This window comes from Salarias fasciatus, chromosome 6 (genome assembly GCF_902148845.1).
Source record: "Salarias fasciatus chromosome 6, fSalaFa1.1, whole genome shotgun sequence".
In the NCBI taxonomy this organism is placed as follows: Eukaryota; Metazoa; Chordata; class Actinopteri; order Blenniiformes; family Blenniidae; genus Salarias; species Salarias fasciatus.
Genome location: NC_043750.1, coordinates 26,816,219 through 26,834,108, shown reverse-complemented (window position 1 = coordinate 26,834,108; position 17,890 = coordinate 26,816,219). Strand labels below are relative to the sequence as shown.

The 17,890-nt window shown below is 40.6% G+C and overlaps 1 protein-coding gene across 1 annotated transcript; it reads right to left on the bottom strand.

Moving 5' to 3' along the window:
* Window positions 1–867: 867 nt before the first annotated feature.
* On the bottom strand, window positions 868–13,563 carry LOC115390264 (voltage-dependent calcium channel gamma-4 subunit). The gene is made up of 4 exons (XM_030094056.1): window positions 13,045–13,563; window positions 4,583–4,666; window positions 1,663–1,803; window positions 868–1,563 (listed from the first exon to the last, which is right to left on the bottom strand). Exons 1-4 carry the CDS (start codon window positions 13,265–13,267, stop codon window positions 1,007–1,009), a joined length of 1,005 nt encoding a protein of 334 aa, XP_029949916.1. The 5' UTR covers window positions 13,268–13,563; the 3' UTR covers window positions 868–1,006.
* Between the last annotated feature and the right edge of the window lie 4,327 nt (window positions 13,564–17,890).

Sequence of the window (17,890 nt, the reverse complement as noted above, 5' to 3'; positions counted from 1 at the left end):
AGTGTTCCACTCATCCTTCCACTTGGTCAGGACAGAGTCCACTTGACTGCTACTGAGCTGAAGAAAAATGGCTGAGGATCTGCCACGGAGAAGACGGCTGTGGTCGGAGAAACCACTTTGCTTGTGGTGAATTGGTATCATAACCGCTCAATCAGCCTCCTCGCTAACTACACACTGGTGTGTATCCAGCCACTGGGCAAGACAGATAACCAAAATAAATAATAAAAAAAAAAAGAACTAAAAAGTCATCCGTAGTGAGAGGGTGCTATAAAAATATGGGTGGGATGGACTTTCTGGAATTCCTTCTGAGCTGCAACCCAGGAGGGAGCAGCCCAAACACCAACATTCAGATCCATCATACAAAATGTCACTGTTCTCATTAACCATGGTGGTTAAATGTACATCCCAACTTCAAATACTAACAAAAATATAGTAACTTTGAGTCTTATTTTTGTCAAACAAGCAGACTTTTACTGACAGAATCAGCAGAAGGATTTTGTTCTCAAACAGACCTTTGTTAACTCCTCTGTCTGTCCAATCCCAGGCAGCTCATGGAGAAACCATGAAGGTTGATTGCTCTGTATGGTTGATTTCTCTACATCCCTACTGATCCTTTGTCTGACTTAGGTTTCTTAGTATTTGGGGCCTAGTCCATGGCTCAGAAACATCATTAACCCTACTGTGTTCTATATCAATAAACACTTCTACTGTGTAATTTCTGTTCACGTGCAACAAAATCAAAGAAATGTAATCATACTTTCATTGAATAATGCAATAAAACCACCTTCTATGAAAGAAACTAAGTCATATCATAAAAACGGAAATTGAGATTTGTGTTTTTCTGCCTCACAACGGAGGTGCATTAAAAAAAAAAAGAAAAACAATTCAAAACCGTGACCTTTCAACAGTGCTGCTGCCTCAACAGTCCAGTGAAGAAATTGTCCTTTTTTTTATCAATTGTACACGACCTCATGTGTTCCATCAACATGGTAATCTGCTTCTGACCTCATACCGGTGTGGTTCTCCTGTTTATTCCATCTTTCACATCTTTCTGGAAGCAGTTATGGACTTGTAAAAACCCAGAGTCTCTCTCGGGGCTGTACGGTCCCGCAATGCCACTCCGGCCCTTCAGAGGGTCCCTGCTGAGCGCGTACAGGGAGATATCCCCCATCGGCAAGCCCATCCCCAGCCCTGCTCCCCCTCCGCTTCCTCCACCCATCTTCCTCCCCACCGGAGAGGGGTCACGTGACGGGTCGGTCGACCTCGAGCTGGAGCGCGAGCGCCTCCGTCGGTAACGGTAGCTCGGTATACGGGAGTAGGGCGACGAGGACGAGGTCGCCTTGATGAAGTCACGTTTAGCTCGGAAGCGTGTCTCTTTGTTTTTCTCGATGTAAATGTTGACCGCGAGGACGCCAACGGACTCTGCGACGATGAAGGAGAGGGCGCCGAAGTAGAAGGACCAGCCGTAGTTGTACTGGTTCTTCTTGTCCTCGTCTTTCTTGTCACTGGGGTCTCCGGCATTGCTGGAGATGTAGACAATGATGCCAATGATGTTGCTCAGGCCTGAAGAGAGGACGGACGACAGAGATGGACTTTGAGATTGTAACACTGCGCTCTGCTGTAGACGTATCTCTGTTGTGTATTATCAGTCATTTCCTCTACCTGCTGCCACGAACAGGATGCCCGCGCTTAGCAGGATGTTGTTCCTGCTGCTGTAGATGCGTCCAACTCCAACACAAAGGCCCCCCAACATCAGAAGGATGGTGCTGAGAATTGGGAAAAGGCTTGACGCACGAACAATACCTGGTCACGAGACAGAGACAGTAAAGCTCTCCGGTCAAATCATGTCTACCTCTGAGATAATCTTGTCTTATTGCATTTTCTTTTTGACATATGTGAACACACAAACACTCTTTTTAAAACAGTGCCCAGAAGAAAACAGAGTAATAAAGTAATTTACTGGGATTTACAGATATGATATATATAATAAGATGATATATATAATAAGCACAATGGTAAATGCTCAAACTATGTAATTGTTTCTACAGAGTTCAGATTAGATGATCAAACACCTGATAGGAAAACAGGAACTTTGCATGTTCTCTGTGTGTGACTGAGATTTTTAATCCACCAGTCAACTGTCTGATGGTGAGCATAATTTGGCCGCAGCTCTGAATATAAGTCTGCGACTGTTTGTGTCTTTGTGTCGGTCCTCTAATGGATCAGTGACCTGTCTAGGGTGTACCATGTATTTTTCTTGAGTTAACTGGGAGTAATTCCAATACAACACAACCCTGTACTGGAAAAGCAGTATAAATGATGACCGGATGGATGGACGAGCGGGTGGACGGAGGCTGTTTTTGCTGGTAAATTGTATTTTGTCATCATATCAAGATCTGAACTCTTAGGAATTCAAAACATTTTGGGGAATTCTTTGAAGATTGAGATTAAGAGTGTTTAAATTCTAATTAAAACAACTATGAAAGTTGATTTCTCCTGCTGACCCCAATGATAAGAAATGTAGAAAATTCCTAAAAAAAAATCAGAAAATCTGCAAGAACTTTGCAGTAAAGATAATACATTAAATTAGTAGCCGAAAGCAGTAAATATAGTACACCTTCAATATTGCATAGAATATTTCTGTTGAGTGATTGTCTATGACCAAAGATATTGCCACAACCCTTGCTTATATCCGTTTAAGTCAGATCATGAAAACCTCTGTTTCCAACATAGTTTATTGCAACATTTCCATCTGGAATACTTTTGTTACAGTTTAAGGTCCAGAATACAGACCAGGGTGAAAACAAAACACAAATAAAATAAAATAATATCCAAACTTCCACATGAGTGGTGAACAAAAGAAGCACGAATACAGGCAAGAAACACAGAGTAGGACATGGATAAAGCTGAACAGCCTGGGAACACAGCCTGGAAGCAAACAAACTGACAACTGATCAGCCCGGGGAAGACGTGTGTGTGTGTACACTGGGAGCAGGGAGAGGCACAGCTGACAATAATCACAAGAAATCAGAGGATGAGAGGAAGCTCAGAGGAGGACATGAGAGGTGAGACAAATAGACACTATAGATGACAGGAGAAAAGGTACGCATGGACGCGAGTATGACACATGACATGAGCACAACGCCATAACAAGACTCAAACCAAAAAAAAAACAAAAAGAAACTGAGGAGAAACAATGAAAACAGAAAATGAGGAGAAAACAGAAGAAAAACCACCTGATCTTAAATTTTGTCTCATTATCCTTTTGAGGATAATGTATGGGGTCAATATTTTATCCACATCCACACTTCCAAATTTGGCCAAATGTCCATAAAATCCTCACCCTCAGAGTCTGAACCTCACAGATATCTTCACCAAACTCCACGTGGATCTTTAGTTCAAGATATTGATTTGTGATTAGCCTACTTGACATAGCATTCATGCTCTTCTTGATCCATCCTTCTGTAAAATAATTCATGACTTTTCTTGAAAATAGGAAGATATGACGCTCACGTCTGACACTTAATCTCACAAATGAGAGATACATAAAAACGTTACCTGCTCAGATATGAAATAGCGTGATCGACAGACGTTGCTTCATTTTCTGACTTCAAACACATGAGTTTATTGAATTGATTTAATACAGACCACATCCAGATCACACACAAACTATTCCCTGAAGTCAGAGAAAATTAAAGCAGACAAATTATGAGATGCTGAGTGATTAGTTGATTGGTATTGTCAGCCTCATTTTTCCGGGGCTTTTGCTGGAAATGTTTCACCTCTTCTCCGAATGTCTGACAGAGGAAGAAAAAATGTGATTATGAGGACAACTAATTGATTTAATTCACCGTCACCGCATCCTTTTATGTGGGTATTGTGACAGAGGGTGTGGGCGGACATGAGGAGCATCCTCTTGAAAACAAGCTGAGATGATCTTCATGTCTCACTCTCTCTCTCGCTCTTGCTTCTGTTTCTTGATGTGTGTCATCTGTCAGCTCACACTGCAGGAGCAACACTACATGAAAACTTAAAGCTTTAAAGCCCCAGTAGAGGGTTTTATTCCTCCTTCCATTTGACAACAGCTGGATTGTTTTACAATCCAATGTAAACAGACACCATGAGCCTGATTTTTCAAGTATAAAACATGTAAAGGGAACAATCTGTAATGTAATACTGAATTTTTTCATGTAGGATTGGATGACATGATGTAAGGGTCTAGCGAGGCTGGAGTCAGAAGAAAAAAACGGTAAAGATAAAAAAAGAAAAAGGTTATAATGAAACTGTATGACTAATCTAATTACTTTCATTCCCCACAATTTTTTTTCTTTCACCTATCTTTATGAAAATACCTGGATTAAGTGTGAAATGTGTTCCTATGTTGGCCTCATTACTCAGCTCCCAGCACACTTCATTATCTCCATGGCACCAATTACTGTCATGACATCAGGCTTTTATGGGGAGGGGCAGAGATGTCATGGCACATTAAGTGCACTTGTGATAACTCCATCACCGCAGAAAGAGAAGAAAGGAGAGAAGGAGGGGGATTAAGGGGTTGTATGAAGTGGTTGCATTGACTTACGTAAGATGTACTCGGAGCTGTCTGTATCATAGTCGTTATCCTCAGGAAAATGATTGATCCGAAAACAGCTTCCTTTGTTGATACCTGTGGAGAAAAAGTTTGTCTGGTGTGAGTGTAACTGGCAGCAGGAAACATGTGGCGGGGGAAAATGAAGAACTACAGTGAAGGGAAAATGTGTTTTCATAACAAGTTCAAGCATGACGGGCCTCAGACGAAAGGCCATGAAGCCAGTTATATATTAACCAATCACTCACATGTTCCGTCATATTAATATGAACATTATAGCCAGAGCTTTTCAAGAGAAAGAGAAAACTTCTGTTGGATCTTTGGGGTCAGTTTATCTGCCAGTGATGCTTGGAACCACTGAAAACGCAACTTTTTGAAAATGGCTCCCAAACTGAAACTTTTTGAAAATGCTCCGTCTCCATGTAAACAGAGGAAAACGCAACTCTGCTGAAACGCTGCTACCATTGATGCTAACCAGGGTCATTGTAAATATTTTTTCTGCACATGTGTGAGTAGATGGACATTAACAACAATGGCAGCCTCCACAGTGGCATGACTCCCAGTTCATATTCTCCTCGGACTTAGTAGTTCAAAATCCCATGTGACAGCAGTCTAATGTGGTCGACTGTTGCCATGAATGTTGGTTTCATTGGCATTGATGTTGATGCACAAGTGTGGCTTCATTGCAATGATAAAAAGCAGCACCCACTAGTGGTTCTACATGATAACTACATTGTTTTCAGTGTTTCTGCCGTTTTTGTGTGAATGAGGATTGTTTTCAAAATATGACCCTGCGCAGAAAGCTTTTCTGAATCGAAAAGGAAAAAAAATTATGAATTTTCACTTAAGAGGTTGTGTAAAAGGGGCCCTGATGGAGCTAATGACAATATTTATTATTCCCTTTCTGTTCCTTTAAATTTCAAACTTACAAACCAAAAGATTAAACAGTTGTTTAAAACAGTCACACAGGAGGTAAATGTGTCCGATTTAATGATTTTTGTGAAATTTTGAAAATGCACACTTCTTTTGTTTTACACTTTCATGACAACAATACATCAATTACCATAAATTATGGGTCCTATTTTTTGGCAAATAACACATCATTTATGCTGTAACATTGATTTTATAGACACTAGTCATAAACTTTCCTTTTAATGACTTTTTGAAAAGAAGAATTGATAATATGAACCACTTTTTAGTCACTTTTACATTTTCAATGACATTTTAGATATGGCATAAACTTTCATATTTACTCCAGAATCACATTTGAAACAAAGTGATTGTATTGAAGCATTGAATTATATTGAATTATAATTATTGAATTTCTCCATTTTCATTTTTCTGATGGTGAAACAAAATATTGCAGGGTCTTTTTCTTTCTTTCTTTCTTTCTTTCTTTCTTTCTTTCTATTTTTTTGAAGAGCATCTGGAGCTGAACTGTCCTGGCTCAACTTTAACTGTGTCAGAAACCATTTGAGGACACACTGTTGTGGATTTGAGGTTCTGAAGTTCTTAAGCCCTCAGGCACCTTCTATTCAAAGACCCACTGAAAAAAATATTCCCTCCACTTTTAAAAGAATAAAACATTGGAAGGATTATGAATATTGAAAGGTTATACTTTGAATTTATAGTCTGACTTGTACTGTCACATCATTGTCATTGCTTCCTTTGTTATTGTGACTCAAGAGAAATATCACAGATACCCTGAACTCACCTATAGATGTGTAGGTGGCACGTGCACTAACATTATCTATTATTCATTAGCATGCATGAACATAATAACTAGTCCATGCTGAGGGCAGAGTCGGTGAATGAATAAACCCTAATCCAGCATAAGACCTCTCAGTTATTCATGGAGAAAAAAAAAAACCCACCCAAAATATCAAAAGAAAATCTTCAAATGTATATGTAAGAGAATTAGAGACAAAAGAGTTAAAGTTCTGCACAAATCACAGACCAAGAAGTCAAACCACAACCTGCACTGTTGTCTTGATAAATCCCAGCAATTCCAAACTGCAGATGTGAAAGCCTCGAAAAGCCCAGAGGGGGAATTAAATATTTCATGCCCACTAAGGGTCAGACTTCAAATGGTGAAGTTATCTTAAGCAAGATAGAGTCTGTTGCTCGTTTAAACTGGACTATAACTGTTCCTCTCAATACTGCTCACAGGAAAGATGCAGTCAAGGACAATTAATCTGATCGTTTTTTTACAATTTTACAATTTCATTGAGGGATTGGAAGGTTTACATGATTTCTCCTCAAGAGTTCAAATTCTATGTGGCATGGTTTGATTTCAGGCTGCATCTGTTCTGTTCGGATTTCCAAACGTACTCTGCATTGCTCCACGCACTTCACCTCTCCATCACATTCCCAAGACATGCTTGAGAAAATCAAATGCCTCTTTGTATTTCCTTCATTAATAACTGGCAACATCTTGAAGATGTGCCTCATCCAGTGTTGGCTGGAAAAGGCTAAGGGGAAGGGTAAAAACGACAATAACAATAAAAAAAAATGTTGTCACATTTACACCATGACATTTTATTTTCTGGATTCAACACATCTCAAAGGCAAAAGAAAGAGGAAATGTCTTCAAGCATTCACAGGGATCTGTAGTTTCTTCATGAGCAGCCTCACAAATGTGCTGAAATGGTTCTGAACATGTTCAGTAAATATGCCTGACTTCAATATTTCACTGAAATAAACTGATTGCTGGTCCCCATGTCTCAAACCTCTCTGAGCCACAGCTTGATTGTCTGATGACAAAATGCGAGAGAGAATAAACTCACATTTATATCACGAATAATGCTCAATTATCATATTGTATCACAATCACAACAGCCAAAGATTGTTGGCTTCAAAGATTTATGTGTTCATTGTGTTTACTCATTATCCCCAAAAGGTAAATTTAAAAAGCAAATATTGAGTTTGCTACAGACTATAACGAAGACAGACAAGACTTCAAATGACATCTGGATTTTCTTTTTCTTCCAAAAGCCACCATTTGTTGTGAGCGTGGAAGGTGGTGAGCAGACTCATGGCTATATGACCAAAATCAGAGCTGGCGCTGGCTGACGAGCTGCAATCAGTGTCTGTTTCTTCAATGCCTGAGTGGTTTTATGCCCCCGCTGGCTGCACAGCATTTTGTGACAGACAGCTCATTTGGATGAGTTACACATTTCGTGGTAGAAGTGCTTCATGAGGCAGAAAATGCAATTATCATGTTGGATATATTATGATGCACAAAGTGACAGAGGGTTCAGATAAACCCAAACCTTTTACGCTCAATCTCAAATGATTGTTTTAATAATTTTATTGCATTTGCCAACTTGCAGATTGGATGTGTCACTCTTTGAGAATTTCCCAACTTCTGTGATTAAAGAAAATTGTGGAAAATAGAAGATAAACGAGGACGAGAGACAAGGTGATGACTAACTGAAAATTCCCTCTTTCAAACAGCTATGTTTCAATCAACTCTCAGTTTGACTCAGCTGTACACAGATGTGCAACAGAAAACCCAACAAATTATTGGAAAACATTTCTATTCAAAATTGATAATGAAAACTTAAAGCACCTGTTTCAAATTATACATGCAAATTGATGCATTTTCAGCAGCCAGCTGCTTCATAAGGGTTTGGTAATTTCACTGCTTGTGTACGCAGACTGAAAGCAGAAGGACTGTCTGTGGATCAGTGGAGGTATGTTAGGGAACCGACTTTAATTAACTAACAACTTTTTAATACTTACCACAAAAGGAAATACATTTTTCTTCTGCTTTTAATGAGAATAAAACACATGAACACATTTTGAAATTGTTTTAATGCAGTTTGGTTTGTCATATATTTCATATATTAGACATTAACAAATAATATTTAGTCCTTTTACCAAGAAGCTCGATATTTCATAGACTGTGAATGACCGTCTATTCAGCTGCTTTTTTTGACAACTGCCGCAACATGTCAGTGCAACGTCCACCACTGACTTGGCAAGTTTTTTATGCAGAATGCCAATGCAGCCAAGACTCAACTTGCAGGTCCCCCAACTCAAGGTCAAGATTCAACTCCATGCAAAACAGGGGGGCTTCATAGACCGTTACACTGATGTTCCTCAGGAACCTTCGAAATTAGATGTAGGGTGCCCCAAGGTTCACTTTTAGGTCCTCTTGGGGATGTCATCAGGAGACACGGCATCAGTTTCCATACTTACGCCGATGATACTCAGCTGTACATTGCCGTGTGTGAACAGACTGTTGGCATTTTTAAGAGAAGTTTAGAAACGCAACTTTTTAATCAGGCCTTTAATTGACCTTGTAAATTTTTCTTATCATCATCATTTATTTATCTTATTGTGTACTTTTACTTTTTCACCTTATCTTACCAATTTTACATCAGGGCTTTTACCCTATCTTACTGTATATTTTAAAGTTTTTTGTCATTTAATTCCATTGTTTCCTGAGGTGGGAGAGGTGGGGGGGGGGGGGTCCTTCACATTGAGGGTTTGATCTAGCTTGCTGTCGGGGTACTGTACTGGTGTACTGTTTACTGCATTGTGTTTTTCTTGTGTTATATATTGGTTCTTGCTTTAAATGCTGTAAAGCACTTTGTGTTGTTTTGTTTTAAAGTGTTGTATAAATAAAGTTTGAGTGATTGATTGATATTTCCACATAGCTCGATTCCAATTTAACTTACTTGTAAAGAGTTTTGTTTATTCTGTAGTGCAAGAACAATATTTAGGATACAATTAAGGACCTCTTCGTTTTGTTACACTTTTAAAACTGCTTTAATTCTTCATGACACACAGTAGATTCATCAGAGATTTTCGTGCAAATTGAAGGGATGGAATTTTTCTGCTGCACATCCATGATTTGAATGTCCCATCCTGCTGCTTTACTCCCAGTTCAAGCCACTCTGCTTACTCTCATCTCCAACAAAGTGCTTTCCATCCAGATTTGGCACCATTCTCTATAAACCTTAGAGACGGATTTTTTTGTAAATATCCCAGAGATGAACAGCTGTTGAAGCACTCAGATCAGATCACTATAGAATAATTATCAGGTATAGTTCTTAATCTGTAATCTCTAAATATTCTTAAAGAAATTATGTTAAAAGAGGAAGAGAAGAGAAAGAGTGAGCTCACTCAGGGAGGTATGTCCCCAGAGCCCATCTGTGTGAGACCGGAGCCCATCTTTTATTACTCAGCATAGCTTCACCATAGAAACCGCACCCCCAGCAACCCAGAATCACATTTCTAGCTCCGCTTCTCAGAGGACGCCTTTGACATCTTACTAATGCATTCACCAGGCCTGAACACACACACGCACGCACGCATGCACGCACACATACACAACAATAAACCACAATCCCAGAGCAGAGAGCTAAATAGTCACCCACAGATTTCTTTGAGACACGGTGGTTAACAGAAAAAAATCATCAGGATTTGAGTGTCAGACTAAATGTTTGTTGAGAACACGTCTTATCTTTTAGCACCAGTCAGGCCTACTCAGGAATCAGGAGTGCATTCCTTAAGTGAGAGTTCTTGTTCTGTTTCAGCTCGACTGGCTGCAGAACAAGATGTCACTTTGTTCCCTTAAAAAGTTCATTTTCTTCTCGTACTCACCTTCGGTGAACCTGCACGTTGTTCAACAAGACACTGCATTCATACGAATATCTGTTTGGCACACAGAGACAGAACTAATTTTCCTTGCAAGGTTAGCGAGCACCTCCTGAGGCTCAGCCATCATTTCAGCTGCTCATTTCACCCTGATACATTTGGCTGGACTCCAAATTGTCAGCTGCCTTCAAAAGCTGTAATCCCAAACAAACAAACACATCAAGTGCGATGTGGAAAGCGTACACAAGGTTGGGGGGAAATGGATAAATCATTCAAATTATTTGTCATTTGCAGAGTGTATTTCAAAAAGAGATTGTTACTGAAGTCACAGGGTGTATTCAAATGTCCTATTTTTTTGGAACCATTACACTGACCAAGATAACGCTCTGATTAAATGTCACTAACGTTTGGAATAAGCTGCAGCTACAGGTGCGTCTCAAACAGCCACATTGGACCACTTTTGCAACAGTGTGATAAAACTACTAATGTGATGAGCATGTGAAGAAAAGAAATGGAGCCAGAGCAAGTGTGGCTCTTTCACTTTCAGCTCCACATGTAACACACTTCCAACACCATGATCAGGGAGGAGAAGATGGCGAGAGGCACGACAGATGTTAAAGAACAGCATGCTACCAGACATTTCTACAAAAGTTTGAAGAAGCAAGAGAGAGAGGAGAGAGTGAGAGGGGACATGTCTTTTGATTAACTTCACACGGAGTCTAAAAATAGCAGAGCATTTTCACATGAAATTCCAGTAAAAGTAGTAAGAGTGCAGGTCTGTTGCTCAAAGTGAGTTGCGAAGGGGCTGCATTCATCAGCAGAGGAGACAGACTGGGGGGAAGGTGTGTGTGTGTGTGTGTGTGTGTGTGTGTGTTGGGGGGGGGGGGGTGTAATGACATCTTTTGTGTCTTTCTTTTCCACACCCACAACACTGTCAGCTCTCTTCATGTCAAAGATGATACCAAGTGCAAAAAATTTCATGTCAGTGTCAGCAGGCTACAATGAAGCAAATTTTCTGGATCAGTAGTTCCCAGTTATCTTTTCTTTTTAATATATGCACAAATGAATGAATGAATGAGTTTTTTTTCTTACTATAAATCAACACAGAAAACACAAACACTAACTGAAGGTGGCTCATTTATTGCAACAAACCCAAAAACCGATGGCAGAAAGAAAAGATCTAAAGAACATTTCATAAGTATAATATAATTAATGCCCTTCCCCTTCCCTCATCACCAATCTCCACTGTAACCTGCAAGTATAGGATTAATGGTTTGGTGATTTCATCTTTTTGAGGGCACACATATCATCTTGATCAAAATGTGCAAGAAACCTTATTCTCTTTGTCTAAAATGATCAATATCACTGTGACAGCTGTGATAAACCAAATCATCCATCCATCTATCCATCCATCCATCCATCCATCCATCCATCCATCCATCCACCCACTTTTTGTTGGATTTCATCCAGCTGAGAATTGCAGCTTGCTGGAGCAGATCCCTGCTGATGTGTGAAGGCAGGATACACCCTGGGAAGCTCACCAGGATATCACGGGGCAAACACAGAGAGACAGGCATCACATAAACTCACAGTCATACCCACAGGCCATTTAGAGTCACCAATTAAGTGTGGCACAAGCCTCCCCTTGAGACAAAGACATTAGGTTCTGAGAGAAGACCCATGCATGCAGAGAGAACATGCAAATTCCCCACATTAATAAAAATAGAGACCCACTGTTGTGTGTTTTGTGTGAAAGAATAGAGTCAGCTTTATGCAGACTGATCGGTAATTACAGTCATTTGTAACTCGCTCTGTTGGTTCATTAGTAAAAAGAAACAAGTTCCAGTCAGAGAGGGGATTTCAGCACCTGTGGAAGTGGACAGCGCCACTTTGAACCCGCCAGTGAAGGGAGAGATGTTACTTCACGGATGGACTAATTGATTTCATTGATCTGGCTTCTTTCCAGTGGAAGTACTTTTGCACGCTGAGCCGCGGACTCATCCAAACAGTAACGACCTGTTTTTCCCACGTTACGCAGCCCAGACCACAGCTCCTCGAGCGTGTTTGTTGTGGATCACGGGAAAGCCGCCGAACAGCTGAGAAAACCATGAAATCTCAAGAAACAACAAATCAGCTGGTTGATCAAACAGCCTTGCTGTAGCTGAAACTTACTGTCTAATTTAATGAAAGGAGTTTCCAGGCAACCGAAGCAGGTTAATGAGAAAAATCAGGATGGAGTCTTAATCGTTGGCCGTTTGGTAGAATTTTTATTGTTTGAGAAAAACATGGGAAAATAAAGGCTGTTGTGTTTAGCTATATGTCATCATCTGACCTTTTCTTCCTCTTGTGAATAAATAATTTACGAGGAATCGGATGCAATCGATTCATTACGCACACACACGCACACAAACCACCGCCTGTGCGCACAAGACACAGCAGTTTCCCTCCAATTTATTAGAGGAAAAATACCGTTTTAGTCACTTAAATGCTGTCAGTTATGGTTCTTGTGTGAATCGCTGGTGCTTTTAAACTAGTTGCAGTATTCTTTTTTCTATTTTGTTTGCTGTTGGTGCGTGATAATTTCACAAACACATTTCTTTTTAATGTAATTTAAAGGTGCAATGTTCCTTTTTTGGCTGTATTTTATTTATTTTATTTTATTATTTTAGCTCACAGGGATTAAATTTCTTACCACCATTGTCATCTCTTTATGAAAAACCAAGTAAATTTAATGACCAGTTTGGCACCAGTTTGGACACAAAGAGAAATTTGCTTTTTTTTTTTCTTTCAGAATCAAAAGAAAAGTTGGTAAACTTGCAAACACGGACTTATCGGACTTTATGGTTTACCTTCAATACAGCAGATCCTCCAAAGCCCTGAGTGCGTCAGGTCGCCTTTGACTTTCTTATTTTGCATCTGGGTTTCGTCGGTGGAGGCATTAGTGGCGTTGCAGATGTACGCCCGGGAGTAAAGCCAGTAGTCGGTGCCGATGGCGATGGTCATGAGGCTGAAGGCGACGAAGGCTCCCACGATGGCCAGCAGAGTCTGAACCCCTCGGTCACACCATGCCATGGCGTCTCATAATGTGAGGACTCTCCAAAGCAGCTTACGCGCGGGGCGAGGAGCGCATTGTGCCAAACCAGCGGAGAAGCGCTCCCGTCGCTGCAATCACACCGAGAGCTGATCCGAATTAATGATCGATTTCTGCTCCTCTTCCTCTTAAACTTCAGTCGTAGTTAAATCCAAGTTGCAGAGCTTCACACGACCCCAGTTTCAGTCCTCATTCACGGACCGGCTGGCTCATCCTGCCACAGGTGGGAATTTAAAAAAGAAAAAAATCTGAAAATATATTCCTTGAAGTGGTTTCATGATGAACTTTCATCACATCTCCGGAAATCGAGGAAAAAAACCTGCCACTTCTTCACATTGTGCTTTTCAGCATTTAATTGCAGAGTCTGATGACAGACGCAGCTCAGCTCGTCCAGACCACACCTTTCTCTGCTGTGGCCAATTGGAAACGGTGATGATAACAGCTGTTGGGAGAGGGGAGAAAAACTATTAGTGCTCCATGTACAGAGCTCATAGGCGACAAATTGAAATATACTAAAGGACAAATCCAGTTAGATGGCTGAGTAGCAGCATTCAAAAATGTCACACTCGGATCTAGAGATGAAAACGCGCTCATATGGATCTACAGATGCAGTCAGTGCGGACGTTGGATTTCAGATGTTTTTACATCTAAAAATCACGAAAGAAGAAGGAGAAGAAAACATCACCACTGCAGGCAGAGCAGAGATATGAAAGATGTGATATGTGGCTGAGCTACTGTGCAAACAACTTTAAAGTTAAAAGGATCACCAGTGATGAGGCACATCTTAAAACATCCATCCAAACAACTTTGAAGTGGAAGTCTGAGAGCAACTTCCCACTGCTCATAAAAGTAGATAAATGGGACAAAAATCTTAACCATAAACACAAATTATTTTTGCTGAATGATGGAAGACAGTTTTAGATCTACATTCAAAACCTCAGCTGAGTGTAAAGTGATGTTTTTTTGTCTCACACAAAGAGAAAAGGCGTTTCGGGAGACTTCCTCCCAAGCTGACTCAGTGCCCAATCTTTGACTTCGGGCTCTCATTCAAGATCCCTGCTCTGAGTCACTTCCTGGGTCCCTGCAAAGAGAGTCAAAAGAAGAGTTTGTGTGTGCAAAGAGAGGCTGCGGAAGGGACAGAAAAGTAAGGGTCGAATGAGAATGTGGAAGATAATTTGCTAGTTTTGCCATAAAGACTCAAACACAAATGACAAAAAGTTCTGAGGCTGGTGAGGAAGCTTTGACACATCCATCTTAACAACATTTAAAGCTGGCAGCAGGTGAGCAGAGATGTTTCATATTTTTATCAGAAAACATGAGGAGAAATATAAAGACTAAAATCACCTAAAAGTATCATTAATGTGTAACAGTAGCTGTTTTAATGATTTTGCAAAAACTTTAAATATGCAGACAAGTGTTAGGTAAACCTAAGCTTACATTTATTTAAGCCTGCAAAAGTAAACTTACATGTGTTTTACGGCTGCTTCTTGATTCTGCCGAAGGTTGCTGTGACTTAGAATCTGAAATCTTTTCTGTGAACAGGAGTGTACTGGAATAATAGCAGAGTTGCCCTTCACTAGTCTTGGCCACAACAAAACACTTGCTAATTTAAGGTTTCCGAAAACCCATGGTTGTGCCGATCACTTGAAGCCCGTTGCAGTTTACTGTTGAGGCTCTCTTTCAGTAGAGTGATCTTCTGTTTCACACTGACACAGAGGGGAGAGACTGGTTTTCTAGTCCCACTTCATCTCAGTCTGTGGGTCTGTGATTGCTCCCTGCATGTGCCTCATGCGGTGCCCCTGCCAAGTTTCTCGTCCTCAGGTTGTTTTTACATCCTGAAAAGATGTTTGTGACGTGATCGCTGCTATTTGTACTATTGACATGAAGTAGCTGCAGTCCAGTGAGTCCACTGATAATAATTAGAATCTCAGCATTCTCATGTTCCTGAAATTCTTCTCAATTTTGCTTCTTCCTCTCTGGACTTTCCAGCGCCTCCGTTGTCTCTGCTTCACTTGAAAGAGCTCTGACGAAGCACGCCACTTCGTTCTGGTAATCGATGCCTCCTCTGCCAGCTTCCTTTTTTCTCATGGCATTTTCTTCTCCCGATGGAGGTTTAGGCTTGTGCCAAAGAGTGACCTCGTCATGACCTTTTCTGAAACTGCTTTAGATATACAGCACTTGAATTGAGTGTGTCTAAACTGCTTTTTGCACTTTTTTTCTGTCAGGTTTTTAGCAGCTGCCACAGTCTGGCCAACCCTGTGAAAGAAGTGCCTGCTGCATTAGTGAATGTATCAATATGCCAGCCTATTTAAATAGTAAATTAGAGGCTTTATGGAGGAAGTAATTGGTTATTTCCTTTAAGAAGAGTTTGTCAAAATTAGTTCTGATTTAAGTAAAATTGTCGGGTGAAAACAGTCTTTTTCATTCTGCAGCGTTTGAAAAGCAAATCAGTGAAAACACCCACAAGTAATGAAAGATGCAAAGGAGAACATACAGTATATACCAGCGGAAAGACGTGGCAAATCAGCATTAAGCTCCGTTTCAGGCTACAGTGTGAGAGGCTTCTTTTTTTTATTTGAGTTGTTTATTCCTACATCTGCAAAACTGCAATCACTGCTGCCGTGTGATGCTTTTCATTCTGAGTCAGAGCAAGAACAGAATTAGTTATCGAAATTTTACATATTTGATATGATTTCGTAAAAACCATTTGCCACAAAGTATAGATAGTTTTGTTTTTGAATTGCAGTACTTTGTTATAACTTAAAAAACAAATAAACCAAGCACTTCTGCTCAACTTAACAGTGCGCATGAGGTTGTTAAAGTAATGACACGTGATCAGCCATGTCCTGTGGTTGTAACCTGCGGCTCGGGCCAGGGTTAACATGAATCGGTGTAAACATATTGATGATGCTGTCTGCTGTAGTCACACAAGGTGTCTTGTGTGCAGACGGTGCCTGGAGCAGAAGAGAGCGATAAAGAGCATATGAGATGAGGCTAAAAGAAAACAAACACAGACTCAGCCCTCAGGCTGTCAGAGACTAGCTGTTCTGTAAAAAGCTCCGGTGCTTTTTGTCTTGTACTTTCTTTCTCACACTTATATTAAGGGCACACACTCATAGTGCTGAAGATATAAAATCTAATTGTTGTATATGAGGTCTTTTGACTTCATAAACCTGTCCCAACAATAAGCTATAGTGTTCAAACAATGCAACCACACATTGCAAGACAGGCCAGAGCAGATTTCTGCTGATCAGAGCAGCTTTTACTGGTTTCTTGAAAATCTTCTTCAGGATTAGACCTCTTCTTTCAGCGTATGTGATGTGGCCACTGGACTCCACATTCACCAGAGCTCACAGTAAACCTTCTCTGCAGGACAAGAACACACTGCCAGGCAAGTTGCTCCCAGTGTGTGTGAATGGGTGCATTGAGACTGTCCAAGCAGTAAAATGTACTTATAAGTAAAGTTTATTTGCCAACTTCTATTCAGAATGTGAAAGCTTGATATCACTGGTTCTTTTTCAAACCACCTCTGCTTTGCTGCTGATACACTGCAAGTTCCCATTCTGTGACGAAGAGCATGTCATACTTCTCAGTTTCATCAAAAGTCCACTCATTAAAATTGCGTGAAGCCGGGATCTGAGAGCATGTCCTCTTTTTTCTTCAATATTGTGTTATCAGACTGGCTTGTGGGGGCCTGCAGCTGATCCCAGCTCTGTGTTTGCAAAAGTAGAGTTTGTATGTTGGCAGTCCTTTACAGAGCAAACAGAAAGACAGAACCCACAGCCACATTCCCCACTACGGTTTAGAGTCAATAACTAACCTCAAATAGATTTTTACATGCAACGCTCCATGAAGAAAGATCATCAAGACTAGACCTGAACTGGAAGAAAAGAAAGACTGCAAAATTGTATTTGAGGAAAATAGACCAAATTATTCATTTAAGAATTATAAATGATGTCCTTGTAGCCAATAACTGCTGTGAGTTTAACAATACTGTTAAAACTACTAAAGCTTCCATGAACTTGCCACTAACTTTGCTGCACGTTAAACACAGTGGAGCTGCTGTCTCCCTGCGTCCTGCTGCAGCCTGGAAAATGTTTATTTTTCATTGGAAGAGTAACTGGAATTATGAATGTGGGTCCCATGCTGAGAGGGAGAAAGAATATGCAACAGTGGAGAGATGCATATGATTCCAGCCATCTCACCAAATGGCCCAGACTGGAAACAGACTTTTCCTTTCATCTAATTGGCTGCCTGTGAAGCTCATAGTTGTCTCAACTCGGAGGCTTTCAGGCCCTGTGTGCTTTCAGGGTTTTCAGTGTGAACCATCTGTCCACTGCGCCTGTAGACTTTCAGCATCCTGCATGTTGAGGTCAGTGGCAGCACACACTCCCTCTGAGGGTGTTTTGCAGGTTTTCTAAAGTTGTGCAGGCTGCAGGGCTGAAGGGCCTCAACTTCAGTCAGGCTTTGGATCTGACTGCAGCACATCAGTGATAAGAGAGGGGCTATTCCCCCTGAATTTCTGAGGAGGCAAACACTTCTAGATTTCCAAATAAAGCAGCTTTGTTGGTAATTAATTTGACTGTCGTTTTTACTTTGTTGTT